The 15,086-nt window shown below is 48.1% G+C and overlaps 1 protein-coding gene across 1 annotated transcript in view; it reads left to right on the forward strand.

Annotated features, from left to right (window-relative positions):
- The window catches only part of EHD4 (EH domain containing 4), an 83,107-nt gene that overhangs the window by 60,498 nt on the left and 7,523 nt on the right, over positions 1-15,086 (forward strand). Inside the window, exons 4-5 of the mRNA XM_066276968.1 lie at positions 3,907-4,319; positions 13,963-14,127. Of these exons, the coding sequence (XP_066133065.1) occupies positions 3,907-4,319; positions 13,963-14,127 (578 nt within the window). The remainder of the gene's footprint in view (positions 1-3,906; positions 4,320-13,962; positions 14,128-15,086) is intronic.

Genomic DNA, 15,086 nt, shown 5'->3' on the forward strand with positions numbered 1-15,086 from the left:
GGTCTTCTGGATCCCAGTCTGATGCTCTATCCACTGCACCACCACCTGGTCAGGCTCATTGTTATTTTTTTTTTCTTCTTTTTTTAAAGGGGGATGGGAGAAGCAGGAAACATCAACACCCACATGTGCCTTGACCAGGCAAGCCTGGGGTTTTGAACCAACGACCTCAGCATTTCCAGATTGATGCTTTATCCACTGCACCACCACAGGTCAGGCATCATTGTTATTTTAAAACAAGAAAATATGGCCTGACCAGGCGGTGGCGCAGTGGATAGAGTGTTGGACTGGGATGCCGGAGGACCCAGGTTCAAGACCCCGAGGTCGCCATCTTGAGCGCGGGCTCATCTGGCTTGAGCAAAAAAAAATGCTTACCAGCTTAGACCCAAGGTCGCTGGCTCAAGCAGGGGGTTACTCGGTCTGCTGAAGGCCCGCGGTCAAGGCACATATGAGGAAGTAATCAATGAACAACTAAGGTGTTGCAACGAAAAACTGATGATTGATGCTTCTCATCTCTCCCCGTTCCTGTCTGTCCCTGTCTGTCTCTCTCTCTCTCTCTCTCTCTCTCCCTGTAAAGAAAAAAAAAACTTAAAAAAAAACAACAAGAAAATATGTATGTGTAGCCATTCCTCCAGAGATAGGTAATTGGGTCACTTACAGTAAACTTACATCTGGCAGTCAGTGCCCGGTAACTTTTTATTGCACCAAAGCATTGGAATGAAGTATTTAAAAAATCCACACATTTAAAATAACTCTTAGGAACTCAAATTTAAGTTAAAGCTTAACTACATGTAGTACTAATGAGGCCCACCGCTCCGCCCAAGTGGCCCTTGGGGAAAGAGATGCGTATCTGGGTAGCTGAATTTTCATATGCACCAGTGGGGACAGTTATGGGAGTGGCAGGTTTCTTTTGGCGCTGATTATAAGAAGCATCTGGAATTCAGGAATATGCAAACATGGGGGGAATATTATTTACCAATCATGGTTCTTTGTAGCAAACCAAAGAAGCTGGTTCTGGTTAACATAAGCAGAAAGGGAATTTTCCAGAAGATCGGGTTGTTTACAGAATTAATGAGAAGGTTGGAGAACTAGGCTCAAAAACTAGGTTAGGAAGCCACCGCCACTATGAATGAAGTCTCATTCTCCCTGTGTCGGCATCGTTCCCTCAAGATTAGACGATCCACCCAGGTGGAAGGTGATGCTTGTCTGAGTCTAGGTCACATGCACCCAGCCTGCTAATGAGCTAGGCACAGGACTGTCTGCCACACCTGCAGCTTCTCTGGCTCACAGGGAGTACCCACCACCCCAACAGGAAGGGGGTTCAGCAGAATGCAAGTCCTGTTTCGCATGCAATACAGATTTTCTTTAACCTGTTTCTGACAACAAGTGAGAGAGTGTTTGGGTCAGAGCGAGAAGGCAGTCATCACTACTGGAAAAGCAAGTTTATATGCACGTCCTCTGGTGGGTGTTTCCACGGTATCTTCCCAGCTCCTAGGGAAACAGAGCATTCATCTGTGGGGAATCTACTACTGGGATCTGGGGCTTTCTGGCCCACAAGTCAGTCTCAAAGGACAGAACTACTTACTCTTATCTTAGGAGACAGTTTGTTCTGGCCTCACAGGGACAACTCAAAGTGAAATCTTGACTCTCTATCTTTAGTGCTACCATGTGACCCGTTCAATAGGCCTTTGATTTTATTTACTCTGTTCTAAACTGGCAGCTGCCCTGGCCAGATAGCTCAGTTGGCTAGCACATCAGCTTAAAGCACGGAGCTTGCTGGTCGACCCCTGGTCAGGGTGCATGTGGGAATGGGTCGATGTTCCTGTCTCTCTCCCTTCTTCCTATAAAATCAATAAAATAAACATTAAAAATTAATTAACTGGCTGCTGACAGCAGTGAAAATAAACTGGGGCCCACATTCTGAGAACCACCCTTGCCCTGCTTGTCCCCAGGGAGTGAGCAGAATAGAGAAGTGAACCGCGTGACCTGGGAGCACAGAGACACGTGTGAGAGATACTGCAGCGAGCAGTGGTTTCTTCCAGGAGCAATCTGAGTCAAGGGCTCGGCATGGTGCACCGGGGACCTCAGCGTTCCTGAACGTTTGAGGTTGTTTTTTTTTTTATTATTATTATTATTATTATTGAAAACGTGTCTGAATCCAGCTTGCTTGTTCAACTACTCCTGTTATACCTGCTCTTCAAACTTCATAGAAACTTTAGTGCATGGACCCCTTTACTTCTAAAACACTTTCTCGTCTGGATCCCTCATTCTCAATATCCCCCAATGGTATTAATGTTTTTGTGTTTGTGCTGCGGTACGTATTGGAAGGCTGCTGAGTATTGCCTAGTTTTGTAGCATTTTACCTGAGTGTTATCACACTGTCCGTATCCTTTTGAAACCGACATTTTTACTCATCAATTTTTCAGAGATTGGGCTATGCTGACAAGTGAAAATCTAGTTCATCCTCAGTGCTATATGGTATTTTGTTTTATAAATAAACGACTTAAAAATTTTAAAGTCTCTGAAGCAAACAGGGCCAACTGTCAAAATTTATTCAAGTTACCTGGTGAGTATATCAACAGTCCTGTTAGTATTCTCTAAACTTTTGTGCATTTGGGAGTTTTCACAGTCTAAAAAAAGAGACACAAGCACCTCCGATTGGGCTGCACTGAGACGGTGATTCGACAGCTAATCAGATTGAGATTAAAAATAAACCTTGTGCAACTGGCCTCCTCTTGTTTGCTTTCCGTGGGACTCTGCTCCCTGGGGAAATGCCTGAGCATCTTGACCGCAGGCTGAGAAGAGTGTTGATTTAACTGCATGATTTGGAGTGTATTGGTACATGGCCAAAACAAACTGAACAGAATGTGTGGTGGGCCTAGCCATTAAAAAAAAAAATTGGCAAGAGACTATTTCACAGAATGGCTGTGAGACATGATTTTAAAAAATATTTACAACATCCTTAAGATATAAATAGTCCAAATGATAACTATTGGTCACAATTTTAGCCAGCCCAACCCTTGACCTCCTTAACACTATTAAAAACTTAGATTGAGAGAAGGCAGTTTCTCTTTTGTGTTACTGGACACCCAGTGGGACTCCAAGTGGCTTTCAGGTTTTCTTCCTTCTCTATCTCTGGTATTTTCAGGAAAGTGAAACTGATAAAAAGTAATAGCTTTTGACCCATGGCCTATGGTTTTATAGAACCATTGCTCATTTTTCTCATTGATCCGAAGGACAGTGCTAGGTGAAATAAGAGACTTGTGAGGACTAACTGAAATTACAAATATGGAATAAGCAATGTCCAAAGTGACTGTGAGCCCCTTTTTCATTCCCCATTTCTTCCCACAGAAGGGTTCCTGAGAACCCCAGCATTAACTAGATGCATCCAATCCAGGGGGCCCCATTTGAAGTGATCTTCAGGCCTCCACTGCCTCCAGCTTAGAGGTCTGTCTCCCTGGTGGCTGCTAGAAAATTAGTAATTCCCAGACTCTCTTTCCTTTTTTTAAAAACTATTTATTTATTTATTTATTTATTTTGACAGAGGCAGAGAGGGATAGATAGGAACACACAGACAGGAAGGAAGAGAGATGAGAAGCATCAATTCTTCGTTGTGGCACCTTAGTTGTTCATTGATTGCTCTCTCATATGTGCCTTGACCTGGGGGCTACAGCAGAATGAGTGACACCTTGCTCAAGACAGTGACCTTGGGCTCAAGTTAGTGAGCCCGTGTTCAATCAGCTGAGCCCACACTCAAGCTGGCGACCTTGGGGCTTCGAACCTGGGTCCTCTGCTTCCCAGTCCGATGCTCTATCCGCTGTGCCACCTCTTGATCAGGCCCAGACTCCCATTACCTGTGTCTCCCACATGCAGCAGTGGCTGTACTGATGCGCTCCTCTCTCCCCCTAGGGTACGACTTCTGCCAGGTCCTGCAGTGGTTCGCTGAGCGGGTCGACAGGATCATCTTGCTCTTCGATGCTCACAAACTGGACATCTCGGATGAGTTCTCAGAGGCCATCAAGGCCTTCCGGGGCCAGGATGACAAGATCCGCGTGGTGCTGAACAAGGCTGACCAAGTGGACACACAGCAGCTGATGCGCGTCTATGGGGCCCTCATGTGGTCCCTGGGCAAGGTCATCAACACGCCCGAGGTGCTGCGCGTCTACATCGGCTCCTTCTGGGCACAGCCCCTACAGAACACTGACAACCGCCGGCTCTTCGAGGCTGAGGCCCAGGACCTCTTCAGAGATATACAGAGCCTTCCCCAGAAGGCGGCGGTGCGCAAACTCAACGACCTCATCAAGCGAGCGAGGCTGGCCAAGGTAAGCCAGCTGTGCCCAGTGGTGGCAGCTTCAGGCAGGGGATATTTTCCACTCGCTTCTCTCTAAGAGAAAGGGGGTGGGGGTGCCCCACCCCAGGAGACTTGGGGAAAGTACTTGTCATGGGTTAGAAGAGAGCCTGTGTCCTCCAGATCGGTGTCTCTGTTTAGTTTCTGGCTCCTAACTCTCTGACCCTGGGCGAGTGGCTTAGCCTTTCCAAACCTGTTTTCTAATCTGAAAAATGGAGCTAAGAAGAGCATGTTACAAGGTGCTTGTAAAGATTCAGGGTGACAGGGCTTGCAAAGCATTTGGTGTAGCACCTGGCTCAGAGGGAGGGAGCAGTGCACTTACCACCTGAAGGCAACTCTTAAGTTAGGACAGCGATTTTCAACCTCTTTCATCTCATGGCACACATAAGCTACTAAAATTCTGTGGCACACCAAAAAATAAATCTTTTGCTGATCTGACCTAAGAAAATAGGTATAATTTTGATTCATTCACATTGGATGATTATTGTGTGGCTGTTATCATTTTTTTTTTTTAATTTGACAGTCAAAGGGGAAAAAGGGCCATAGCCTTGACTATATAGTCAGGTTAAAAATTCTTGTGATGTGGCCCTGACCAGTTGGCTCAGTGGATAGTGTCGGTCTGGTGTGTGGGACATCCCAGGGTAGATCCCCAATCAGGGCACACATGAGAAGCGACCATCTGCTTCTCACCCTCTTCTCTCTCCCCCACTTTCCCTCTTCCCTTCCGGTAGACAGTGGCTCAGTTGATTTGAGTGTGGCCCTGGGCACTAAGGACAGCTCCATTGGAGCACTTCAGCTTTGGGTGCTAAAAATAGCTTGGTTGATTCAAGCATCAGCTCCAGATAGGGGTAGCCGGGTGGATCCTGGTTAAGGCACATGCAGGTATCTGTCTCACTATCTCCACTCCTCTCACCTAAAAGAAAATGGTGTGTGTGTGTGTGTGTGTGTGCGCGCGCGTGTGTGTGTGCGTACCCTGCCCCAGAGTTTCTCTCCGATTCAGGTGTGTGTGTCTGTAAAGCTCCCCAGGTGATTCTGAAGAGCAGCTGGTTTTAGGAACCAGAGGTCTATCCTGACTCCCTAATCACCTTAACTTTACAGGGGCACGATAAGGTAAGCCGTTCCTCCAGGGTCACCTACTCCATTAGTGGCAAAGCCAGGACTAACAGACAGCCCTCCTGGCCCTCAGTCTAGCCTTCTACTTTAGCCTTGTCACTTCAGCTAAAAACGGTCCACAGGCTGCCTGTCCCAATCCATTGGTACCCTGGTTAGGAGATGAGGTCAGCTCACTTCCCCTTTGTCTTCTGGTGGCACAGAACCCTTGTCCCCTCCCACATCCTCTGGCTACACCGTGAGTGGCTCCTGGTACAGCTTTGGAGCTGAACATGGCTTCACTACGGTGTCTCATTCAGCCAACAGTGGCTCAGTGCCCTTGGGCCAGAGCTGGAGAGCCTAGTCTGGTAGAGGAGCGTGGCTCTGAACCCGTTGCAGAATGCTGAGCTGTGTGTCCTTGGGGTGTGGACACTGCTGTGGGGAGAGGGCCTGGCCAGGGAAGGCAGGAGGACTTCATTGAGGGTGGCCGGCTTTCCAAGCAGCCTGTCTTCATGCCAGTGCGTTCACACGGTAGCATCTCCCCTGTGTCAAAAGCAAGGCCTCCCCGGCTGCCGTGCCGCACGTGCAATACTTCCCTCCGCTCTTCTCCTCTCCCCAAACCCCATCCCCAGGCGTGCTCACCCCTCCTCATAGCACTCAGCTACCCTGCAGTCACTAGTGCTCCTGTGAGCCATGTTCCCTTCCTGCTACAAGCTGCTTCCTTTCCAGAACCACCGCCACTTTTATCCAGTTCTGCAAGGTGGTTGTGCTAACCGGTGTGTCAGTCCACTTACCCGCAGGCCTCCTGAAATGACTCCTCTCTCCTGCTTGTCCTGGGCCCATTGCTTGGGGGCAGGAAGTCTGATTTTGCCCATACGTGCTGGCATGTGGTCTTTCTCTTCTCTAGCTGACATAGCTGAGCTTAACTTTCCGGGTCCATTTCCAACATTATTTCATAACCAAGGCTGGTAAGTCATATCATAGCCTTGGAAGATTGCAAGGCTTGGCAGATTTTGAAACTACTTTTAAATGTACATGGACATATTAAATTTACCTGTCATTGTTGAGAGCCTAGTGACTGACCACAGAGCTGCATTTATTCATAGAAAGAAAGCCGAGAGCTCCCTGGGAATGCCAGGCACATGGGACTTTCTGCCATTCTTGAGCATGAGGCCCTCTGACTGGGCCAGCAGGGCCTGGGTCTAGAGAGGCACTGGACAGGCACCAGGAGTAATGAGGCCCTTATGTAGATGGTGTCAGGACTTGGTCAGCCTGCTGAGCTTGCTTCTAGGAAAAAAGCTTGTCTTTTTTTGTTTCTTCCTGAGAATAGTGCTGGCTTGTTCCTTTCATAGAGGAACATGTTTGAAGTACAGATGTTCCAGTGAGCTTCTCAGTGCCAGTGTGCTCCTGGACAGCACGTGCCACGCGAGCGAGTAAGGAGAAAGCACGGGGGCCTTCAGCGCCATCCACTTTACACCATCTGCAGTTTTATGGCCATTTGTCAATGGGTTGTTGCTTCAATGGACAAGGAGTCACCTGAGTTTTTCTCTTTGCTCTATTTATAGTTCTTAGAAAAAAACTAGAAAGCCCTGGCCAGATAGCTCGGTGGGTTGGAACATCGTCCCGAAGCACAGAGGTTGCCGGTTCGATCCCTGGTCCGGGCACATACAGGAGCAGATTGATGTTCCTGTCTCTCTCTCTCTCTCTCTCTCTTCCTTCCTCTCTCTCTAAAATCAATAAATAAACATTTAAAAAAAAAACTAGAAAAAGACTATTGGAGAAGTCTAAATATAAAGAAGAAAGTTTAAAAATGCTCTTTGATTTTGATATATTTATTCATCTTGATTTCTCTTCATTCAGTTTTCCTTTGGCAAGTCAGCGCTTACTGAGGGTCCCGGGTTCCAGCAGCATTACGATGTACAGTGCCTGTTATTTTGTCTGACCCAGTCACTAACTGCACAGCATCAGGCATTCTCCTCATTTCTCTTCATGAGCGAACTGAGGCTCAGAAAGGTGAAGTAACTTGCTCAAGCCTTCACAGCCTGTAAGTTGCAAAATACAGATTTAAACCCCAGTCGGTCTGGCTCCTCAGCATGCAAAGTATTCACCTGAAATCCAGAGAGGACGGCCTCTATTGCTGCTTTCTGTGTGTGTCCTTGTTTTCTGCACTAATCTGCCTTTCTGTTTATTCCATAAAATTCTCTATCCACAGGAACCCTACAAAAGTTTAGAGGTTTATTGAGCTGACATTTTGAAAACCTGCAAAGGATACATTGTCAGATGTCACCTAGGAGGTGTCAGAACCGAGTTGGGGTATGGAGTGTGTCTATTTATAGAACACCATTATTAGGCAGAATTCATGACCCATCCAGAAATAAAACAAGTGCGCTAATGTTCTGCCAGTTCTGCAGTAATCAGACTCAAGGTGTCATAAACATGCGTTTTCATAACATGAAAAATGTCACTCTTGCCAAAGAACTCTTGAAATTTAATGATTACCTGGCTCTTTCTATTTATATATATTTTTTCAAAGTTCTCTATTTCAAATGACAGGAAACCTTTGGAGTGGGTTTTTGGTTAGTCTCACAGATCACATCTTATGATATCAGTAGACATCGTTCTTTTTTTTCCCCCCAGGTCAACAGTATGTTCAATAGACATTTTAATTTTTAATTTATCGTGTTGACATGGTTTCAGGTGTCCCGCTCAATATCACACCCTCTACCCTCCACCCCGTGCCCCGTGCAGTCTCTCTCCATGCCTGTAGTAGATACCACTCTTTGAAGAGTGTTCACAGTCTAAGATGCCGGTCAGCATTTGTTTCACGACTCTCTCTTTTTTTAATTGAATTTATTAGGGTGACACTGTTAACATAATTATGCAGGTTTTAGCTACCCGATTCTATAACACATCTCTGTACATCGTATTGTGTGCTCACCCCCCGCCCGAGTCAAGTATTTGCCCATCACCATTCCTGCCCCATACCCCCCCACCCCCCTCCCTCGGCAATCACCACTCTGTAGTCAGTGTCCATGTTTTCTGTCCCTCTGCCTCCCTCACCCAGCGCCCCCAGTCACCCCAGCAGCTGTCAGCCTGCTCTCTGTGTATCAGTCTCTAATTGGCTTGTTAGTTCTTTTTGTTCATTAGCTTCCACATTAGTTCATGATTCTTTAAAGTAAGCTATTTGGGGAAAGACCCATAAAAAGGTTTAGACTATATAATTTAGTTGCATTCAGCTATAATTACAACAGCAAATTAAAGAAATTGGGCTCTTACAAACCTGAAATGATAGTATTTTCTGGGATAAATGTACAAAAGTAAAACCAAGGCCAGTTCACTGTCAAACCGCACCCTTCATCCGCACATTGCCCAAGAATAGAAAAGGTTCCCACCCACTTGGAGATCTTTGCTCAACAAAAATGAGTGAACATTTGAGGAAGGAGCAACTGAAAATGAGAAGGAAAAGGAGAGGTCAGTGATTTTCTGGCTCCACTATAGTTCTGTGGAATTTAGTTTTATCTTCAGAGCAGAGCGTGTCCTCTTCTTGGTCACGTGTAGTGTGTAGAGCCCAGCTCCCTGGTTTGTCTGCACTGTCATCTCCTTCTGTGGAGAAGTTAGACATTTTGAAATTCACCAGATGAGCCTAGGCTAAGGAGTGTGAGTCATTCTACAGTAGGTGGTGATGATCCCTTTAATGCTAGTCCGCCGTAGGGCTTCTAAAAACAGCTCAATCAGCAGCCCTGAAATGCCGTGGACGTGTGTCAGTGCTTGAACCGTGCAGGAAGCCTGTCTCTTTGAAGATGACTGAGTGAGTCCCCTGTCCCCTTTCACACTCCTCAGAATCACATGGCTGTCAGTGTCAGCCATGATTTCAGCAGAAGAACACACACCCGCTCAAGTGGAAACCTGTCAGCTGCTTCTCTCTGCCTCTCCCGGTCTTACACTCTCCTATGCCTAGGGTTCATCTTTTGGGTCTTTATAAACCAAATTTCTTATATCATCATAAATTGACTTTAAATTCATGCTGATCCCCTGACATTGAGTGCTCTGTGCAAGGTTCCAGCAGGCCTATGAAGACGCAGGTGTCCAGCAGGTCCTCTTAGGCTTGCAGATGAGGTTGCACAGTGTAGAGTCAGGTTTTCCCAGACTGACTTCCCCAGGCTGCTCCCCAGAATCCAGCTTCCATGAGCATTTCCGTTCTTACTGACCATAAGCACTGGAAGCTTCCCACGCTCCCTGCCGGTGTTTGCCCTCCAAGCCCAGGGTGGGTATATCCAATATCACTCTGCGTACATGCTTCTCAGTCTTGATAAACACTGCTCACAAAAATGAGGGGATATTTTATAGCTTCATATTCATTTTGAAATATCCCCTCATTTTTGTGAGCAGTGTATATATATATATAAACATTTGTCCCTAAGCACAGTTAATGAGGCCATGGCAGAGTCTGTATGTGAACTATCAATTCATGTTCATTTAAAGGGAAGACATCTCTTTCTGCTCATTGAGTTATTAGCTCAGAAATAAATTGACATTTGGGGCTTTTCCGGTTTTATACAGTGGAATGGGTGAATTGAACAAGACAAGAATATTCAAAAACCCCCAGGGTTCATGTCCTTCACTTGTGAATAAAGCACTTGGGACCCAAGGTCATCATACTACTGTTCAAATATGGAGAGTTTATTAATTACTCAGTAAGCACTAAATAACCACGATCCTTCTCTGGCATTGCTACCCCTCCAGCTATTAGTCTTTGACAATTAGTCAAGAACAAGGAACATTTTTAGTCCTCTTTCTAGTGGACAGAGTACATTCAAGTCCATGACCTCTTGATAACAACCCTCCCTGTGAGGTAAGGGTTTTAATTTCCAAGCTTCAATGGGCAAACTAAGGCCGGGGATTAGATGATTGGAGTTGCTCGGTGAGTGGCCAGTGGTGGCAGGCCCGACCCTGGCCTTCCAGTGCTAGGTGTTGTCCTGCCTCCCCCTCTTCTCCCTCTCTCCACTCTTCTCCCTCTCCCCCCTCTTCTCTTCTTTTTTTTTTTTTTTTCTTTCATTAAGTGAAAGGCGAGGAGGCAAAGAGACAGACATCTGCATGTGTTCCGACCTGGATCTATCAGGCAAGCCCCATAGGGAGCTGATGTGCTGCCCATCTGGGGCCGCTGCTTCGTTGCTCAACAACCAAGCTATTTCAGCACCTGAGGCCAGGCCATGGAGCCATCCTCAGTACCCAGGGCCAACTTTGCTTGAACCATTCAAGCCATGGCTGCAGGAAGGTGAGAGAGAGAAGGGGAGGGGGAAGGATATAGAAGCAGCAGTCGCGTCCTGACCAGGAATCAAACCCGGGACTTCTACACGCTGGGCCAACACTGCTAGGCCAACACTCTACTGCTAAGCCAACTGGCCAGACCCGCCCTTCCCACTGCTGTTTCTCTTCTTCTCTGTGAGTTTTCTCTGAAGAACAAAAGGTGTCAGACAATTTCTACTTCATTCCACAAAACCATTGCCTGGTCTGTCCCTCCAGGTATTTATTTGGAGAAGCACCTTTGACACATCAGGGCTTTTGTTGACATTAACTAGGGATTTCAGCCAGCCCAGCTGTGCCCTGTTTACCAAGAATCCTTAGAAAATTACAAGGTGACGTTCTGCCAGAAGATTGCAGGTTTTGCCCACATTGTGTTCATAGTGTTGTGTGTGGAAGGGAAGAGCTTCCCTGTGACTTAGGAACGATCAGAAGCCAAACCTCAAAGTTGTCCACACTGTTGTTCTATAGGACACAGTTCATTTAGAAGTCCAGATTTTCAACAGCTTCAGTAAGTTTTTTGTTTTGTTTTGTTTTTGTGACAGAGTCAGAAAGAGGGAAGGGACAGACAGACAGGAAGGGAAAGAGATGAGAAGCATCAATTCTTCATTGCAGCACCTTAGTTCATTGATTCCTTTCTCATATGTGTCTTGACCGGGATGCTACAGCAAAGCCAGTGACCCCTTGCTCGAGCCAGCAACCTTGGGCTCAAGCTAGTGAGCCTTGCTCAAACCAGATGAGCCTGTGCTCAAGCTGGCGACCTTGAGGTTTCGAACCTGGGTCCTCCATGTCCCAGTCCAATGCTCTATCCATTGCACCACCGCCTGGTCAGGCTTCAGTAACTTTTTTAATTCATACCCACTGTAAGCAATTCTGTAAGGGCAAGGATGAGTCAGTTGAATGATAGTGTCAACTCTATGTCCCCTAACTAGCTGTGTGACTTGAGTAAGTCAAATGAGTTTACTGGAACCAAGTATTCATTTAGATATAGGGGGACCCTTCCAGATTTAATACTCCATGATTCTATGGATTATAATTTACCTTGTAACTTAATAAGCTTCTTAGAGGTGGGGCCCAGTCATGGAATCTGACCCTGGGTTATTGTCTCAGGATGCCCAGGGAAGGGCAGGAGGGGGGCGACCATGCAGAGGCAGCGCAATAGGAAACTTCCACGAAACAGGCCAAAGGAACTTCCTGGAAGTGGATGGAGGTTAAGGCTGAGAGCAGCCTGCAGTTATGAGCAGGCCGCCTGAGGATCGTGACTCGGAGCACCAGGCAGGTGGGAGGAGGGGGAGTTGAGGACTGGCACGAAAACTGCCCTAGTTATGTCAGGGCCCTGGAGACCTGGTGGCCAAAGGGGACCCATTATTCAGTAGCTTTAGTCATCAGCCACTGGACACCGTGAGGGCAGAGGTCAGGGAGCAGGTGCCAGGCAGTGGGAGGGAGAGCTGTGGTAGTGCACATCACCTGCAGCGCAGCCCAGGTGGAGCAGGCTCCTGGGTCCCAGGAAGTGTCCGGGACAGGCACCAACCCTAGGGGGCCAGAGGCTGGGTGGGGAGTCAGCCTTCCCTGAGCAAGGGCTGGAAGCTCTGAGGTACCCCAGCCGTAGGTGGTGAGGGGATCTTAGGAAACTCTAAACAGGCCTGCCAGCTGCCCCAGGCCTGAGCGAGTGGCGGTGAGGGGTTGGTGTTGGTAAGAAACCCTTGGAGACTAAGCAGCTGTGGAACTTCCTACTTCAGCCGGGGCTGCTCCAGAGCAGAGCAGGGCTGGGCACGGAAGGGGGCTGAGTCCACAGGTTCCGTCCAGGGGTTCCAGGAGGGCCGACGCCAAGGAAACGACGCAAGGACCCCGGTGAACAGCTGGTTCTCCCTGACTAGATAGGACAGCGCTCCAGGTCCTTCAGGGCCTCGCAGGGCCTTCCTCAGCCCCGTCCAAACCAAGTCGGCATCACTATCCAAGACAAGAAAATTACTGGTCTACCACTCAGTCATCACATCCTCAGGAATGCAGTTGAAGCCCGTCACTCCAAATAAAGGATTCGCAGACTGGGTTTCTCCATCTCAAAGAATCGTGTAAATGTTATGTTATTTTGATTTGAAAAATAAGTAAATAAACAAGTTTACTAGTGACAAAAAGTTTAGAATAATCTCTCCCAACCTATACTTGTAGCAACAGCCAGGCAGCACAGTGGGAGCTAATGTAGACGTGACCTTCGTGGGGCCGGAGAGGTGGGTGCTGGCTGCCGACAGGCATCCGCACTGTGCCCTTCCTCGTTCTAGCAGCTCTCAGCACAGCGGCCTTGGCTGCGCCCAGTGCGTGTCCACGCACAGAGGCTCAGCTGAACTGTGGGATGTATCTGTACCCCCTTTATTTAATTTCCATTCTTCCACAAGATTATAGAAGTCTGTTTTCTATAATAGGATTTTCTATAGCTACAGAGTCATTTTTGTTTTATAATCACTGCTCTGTTTTTCATCCTTTCTCATTTTAGTTATTTTCTTGACTTCTAAATTACTCTGTAGAAGTCTAGATACACAAAAAGAACTTTTGTAATGAACATTTCTTAATGCCCTAAAGTTGGAAAGCAGTGGAAGAGTGCAGAGGTTAAGGAAGGTGGTAAGACGGGCAAGCAGGATTCACCGCCCTTCGGGTCCTGGTCGGCCGTGTGACCAGGGCTTCTGGGGCTCCCCCCTCGTGTGCTGGGGTCCTCTCTCCCAGAGCGAGCTTCTACTGTCCAGCCTGGCCCAGGCAGCTGGTCCTGTGCAGAAATGACTTTAGTGCCCCCTGTGGAACCCTCTAGATCTGCACCGTTCACAGGAAGGTTAAGGGACTGCCCATGTCACCACTCCCTGGGCACAGGATTCCATGATCAGCCATTACATCAGCTCCAGTTTCGTTTCCTGGTGCTCCCGGCACTGGCCCTGGTGGAACTCTCTTTAGATCTTCTGGTTAATCACCAGAATAAGGTCTTTCCCAGCCAGGCCCCACCCACTGCACTCACTCCCTACACAGACACAGAATAGCCACTCAGTCACAACTGAGCTGTGGCCATATAACTCCCCCGGTCGGTCGCCCTTCCTCTCCCCCAGCCCTTGCCCTCCCTGTCCCTGGGACCGTGGCTCTGCATGGGTGTCTGGTTGTGTGTTGTGATGCACATAAGATGCCATCTTGTTTGTCCTTCTGGTGACTTCTAAACGGCACGTTCTCACAGACATGTGTCCTTTCAGGTACATGCCTACATCATCAGCCACCTGAAGAAGGAGATGCCGAGTGTTTTTGGAAAGGAAAACAAGAAAAGAGAGCTTATCAGCAGGTTGCCAGAAATCTACGTTCAGCTGCAGCGAGAATACCAGATTTCTGCAGGGGACTTCCCAGAGGTCAAGGCAATGCAGGTACAGTGGCAGGGGCAGGGGCACCACCGCCTGGTCTGGCTGGTTGCTGGCCACACGTGGTTTCGTGGTTTAGGATGGAGGAGAATGCAATTAATTCATCTTCCTAATGGGGATCTGTGATAAGGGGCTGCTGTGAAGAAAGCAGAAGTTATCTGCCTCCTGAAACATTAAAACAAAAGGGGACACATTTCGGAAGTTAAACTCACATGAAAAAATATGAGTCGCCTTCTCAGGCTCTATTCAAGGTTGTTTGGATGTTGAAGTGACACCTGTTTTTTTAGAATCCCAGAACCTAAGGGAATTAGAGCTGGGAGTGACCTTGGAGGTCACCCAGGCTGCCCCCTCGGCCGGCCGTGTCCAGCACTGCCCTGCTGTGGGAGTCTGTGCTTGGGCCACGCCACTGCTTACAGCCTCGGGGACAGTCGGAGGCCATGGGGCTCTGTGGACTCGGCTGGACTGGACACAGTGAGACATGCTCACTGAAGATTTTGCTTAAGTGTCCACATTGGGCCTTTGGTCAGATTTCAGGGTCTCCCTAAGATGTATGTGGACCAGCCCTAGGTCAGCCTGAGTAGGTGCTGCATTCAGCCACCCCGGCCTGACCAGTGTGTCCACCGCCCCACAGTTGTGTTAAATGAACAGATCAACACTGAACACATCCTTCTGCTGAGGCAAACAGGTCCTTGCTCTGGGCAAGAAGATGATCTTCACAGAGCCAGACTGACCGTCCTCTTGTCCAGTGCAAGGACCTGTCTGCAGTGGGAGCCGCAGTGCAAACCGAGATGGCCGCAGCCCCCAGCCAATAACGTGGACAGGTGAGGCGGGCCAGGTGGACAGGTGAGGCGGGCCAGGTGGACAGGTGAGGCAGGCCAGGTGCACAGCAACCGTGTCACTCTCCCCAACTACCTCCTACTTTCTCACATTTGACACAGATACGGGTTTCTAGAAATATCTCTACA

This window comes from Saccopteryx bilineata, chromosome 4, assembly GCF_036850765.1.
Source record: "Saccopteryx bilineata isolate mSacBil1 chromosome 4, mSacBil1_pri_phased_curated, whole genome shotgun sequence".
Taxonomy (NCBI): Eukaryota; Metazoa; Chordata; class Mammalia; order Chiroptera; family Emballonuridae; genus Saccopteryx; species Saccopteryx bilineata.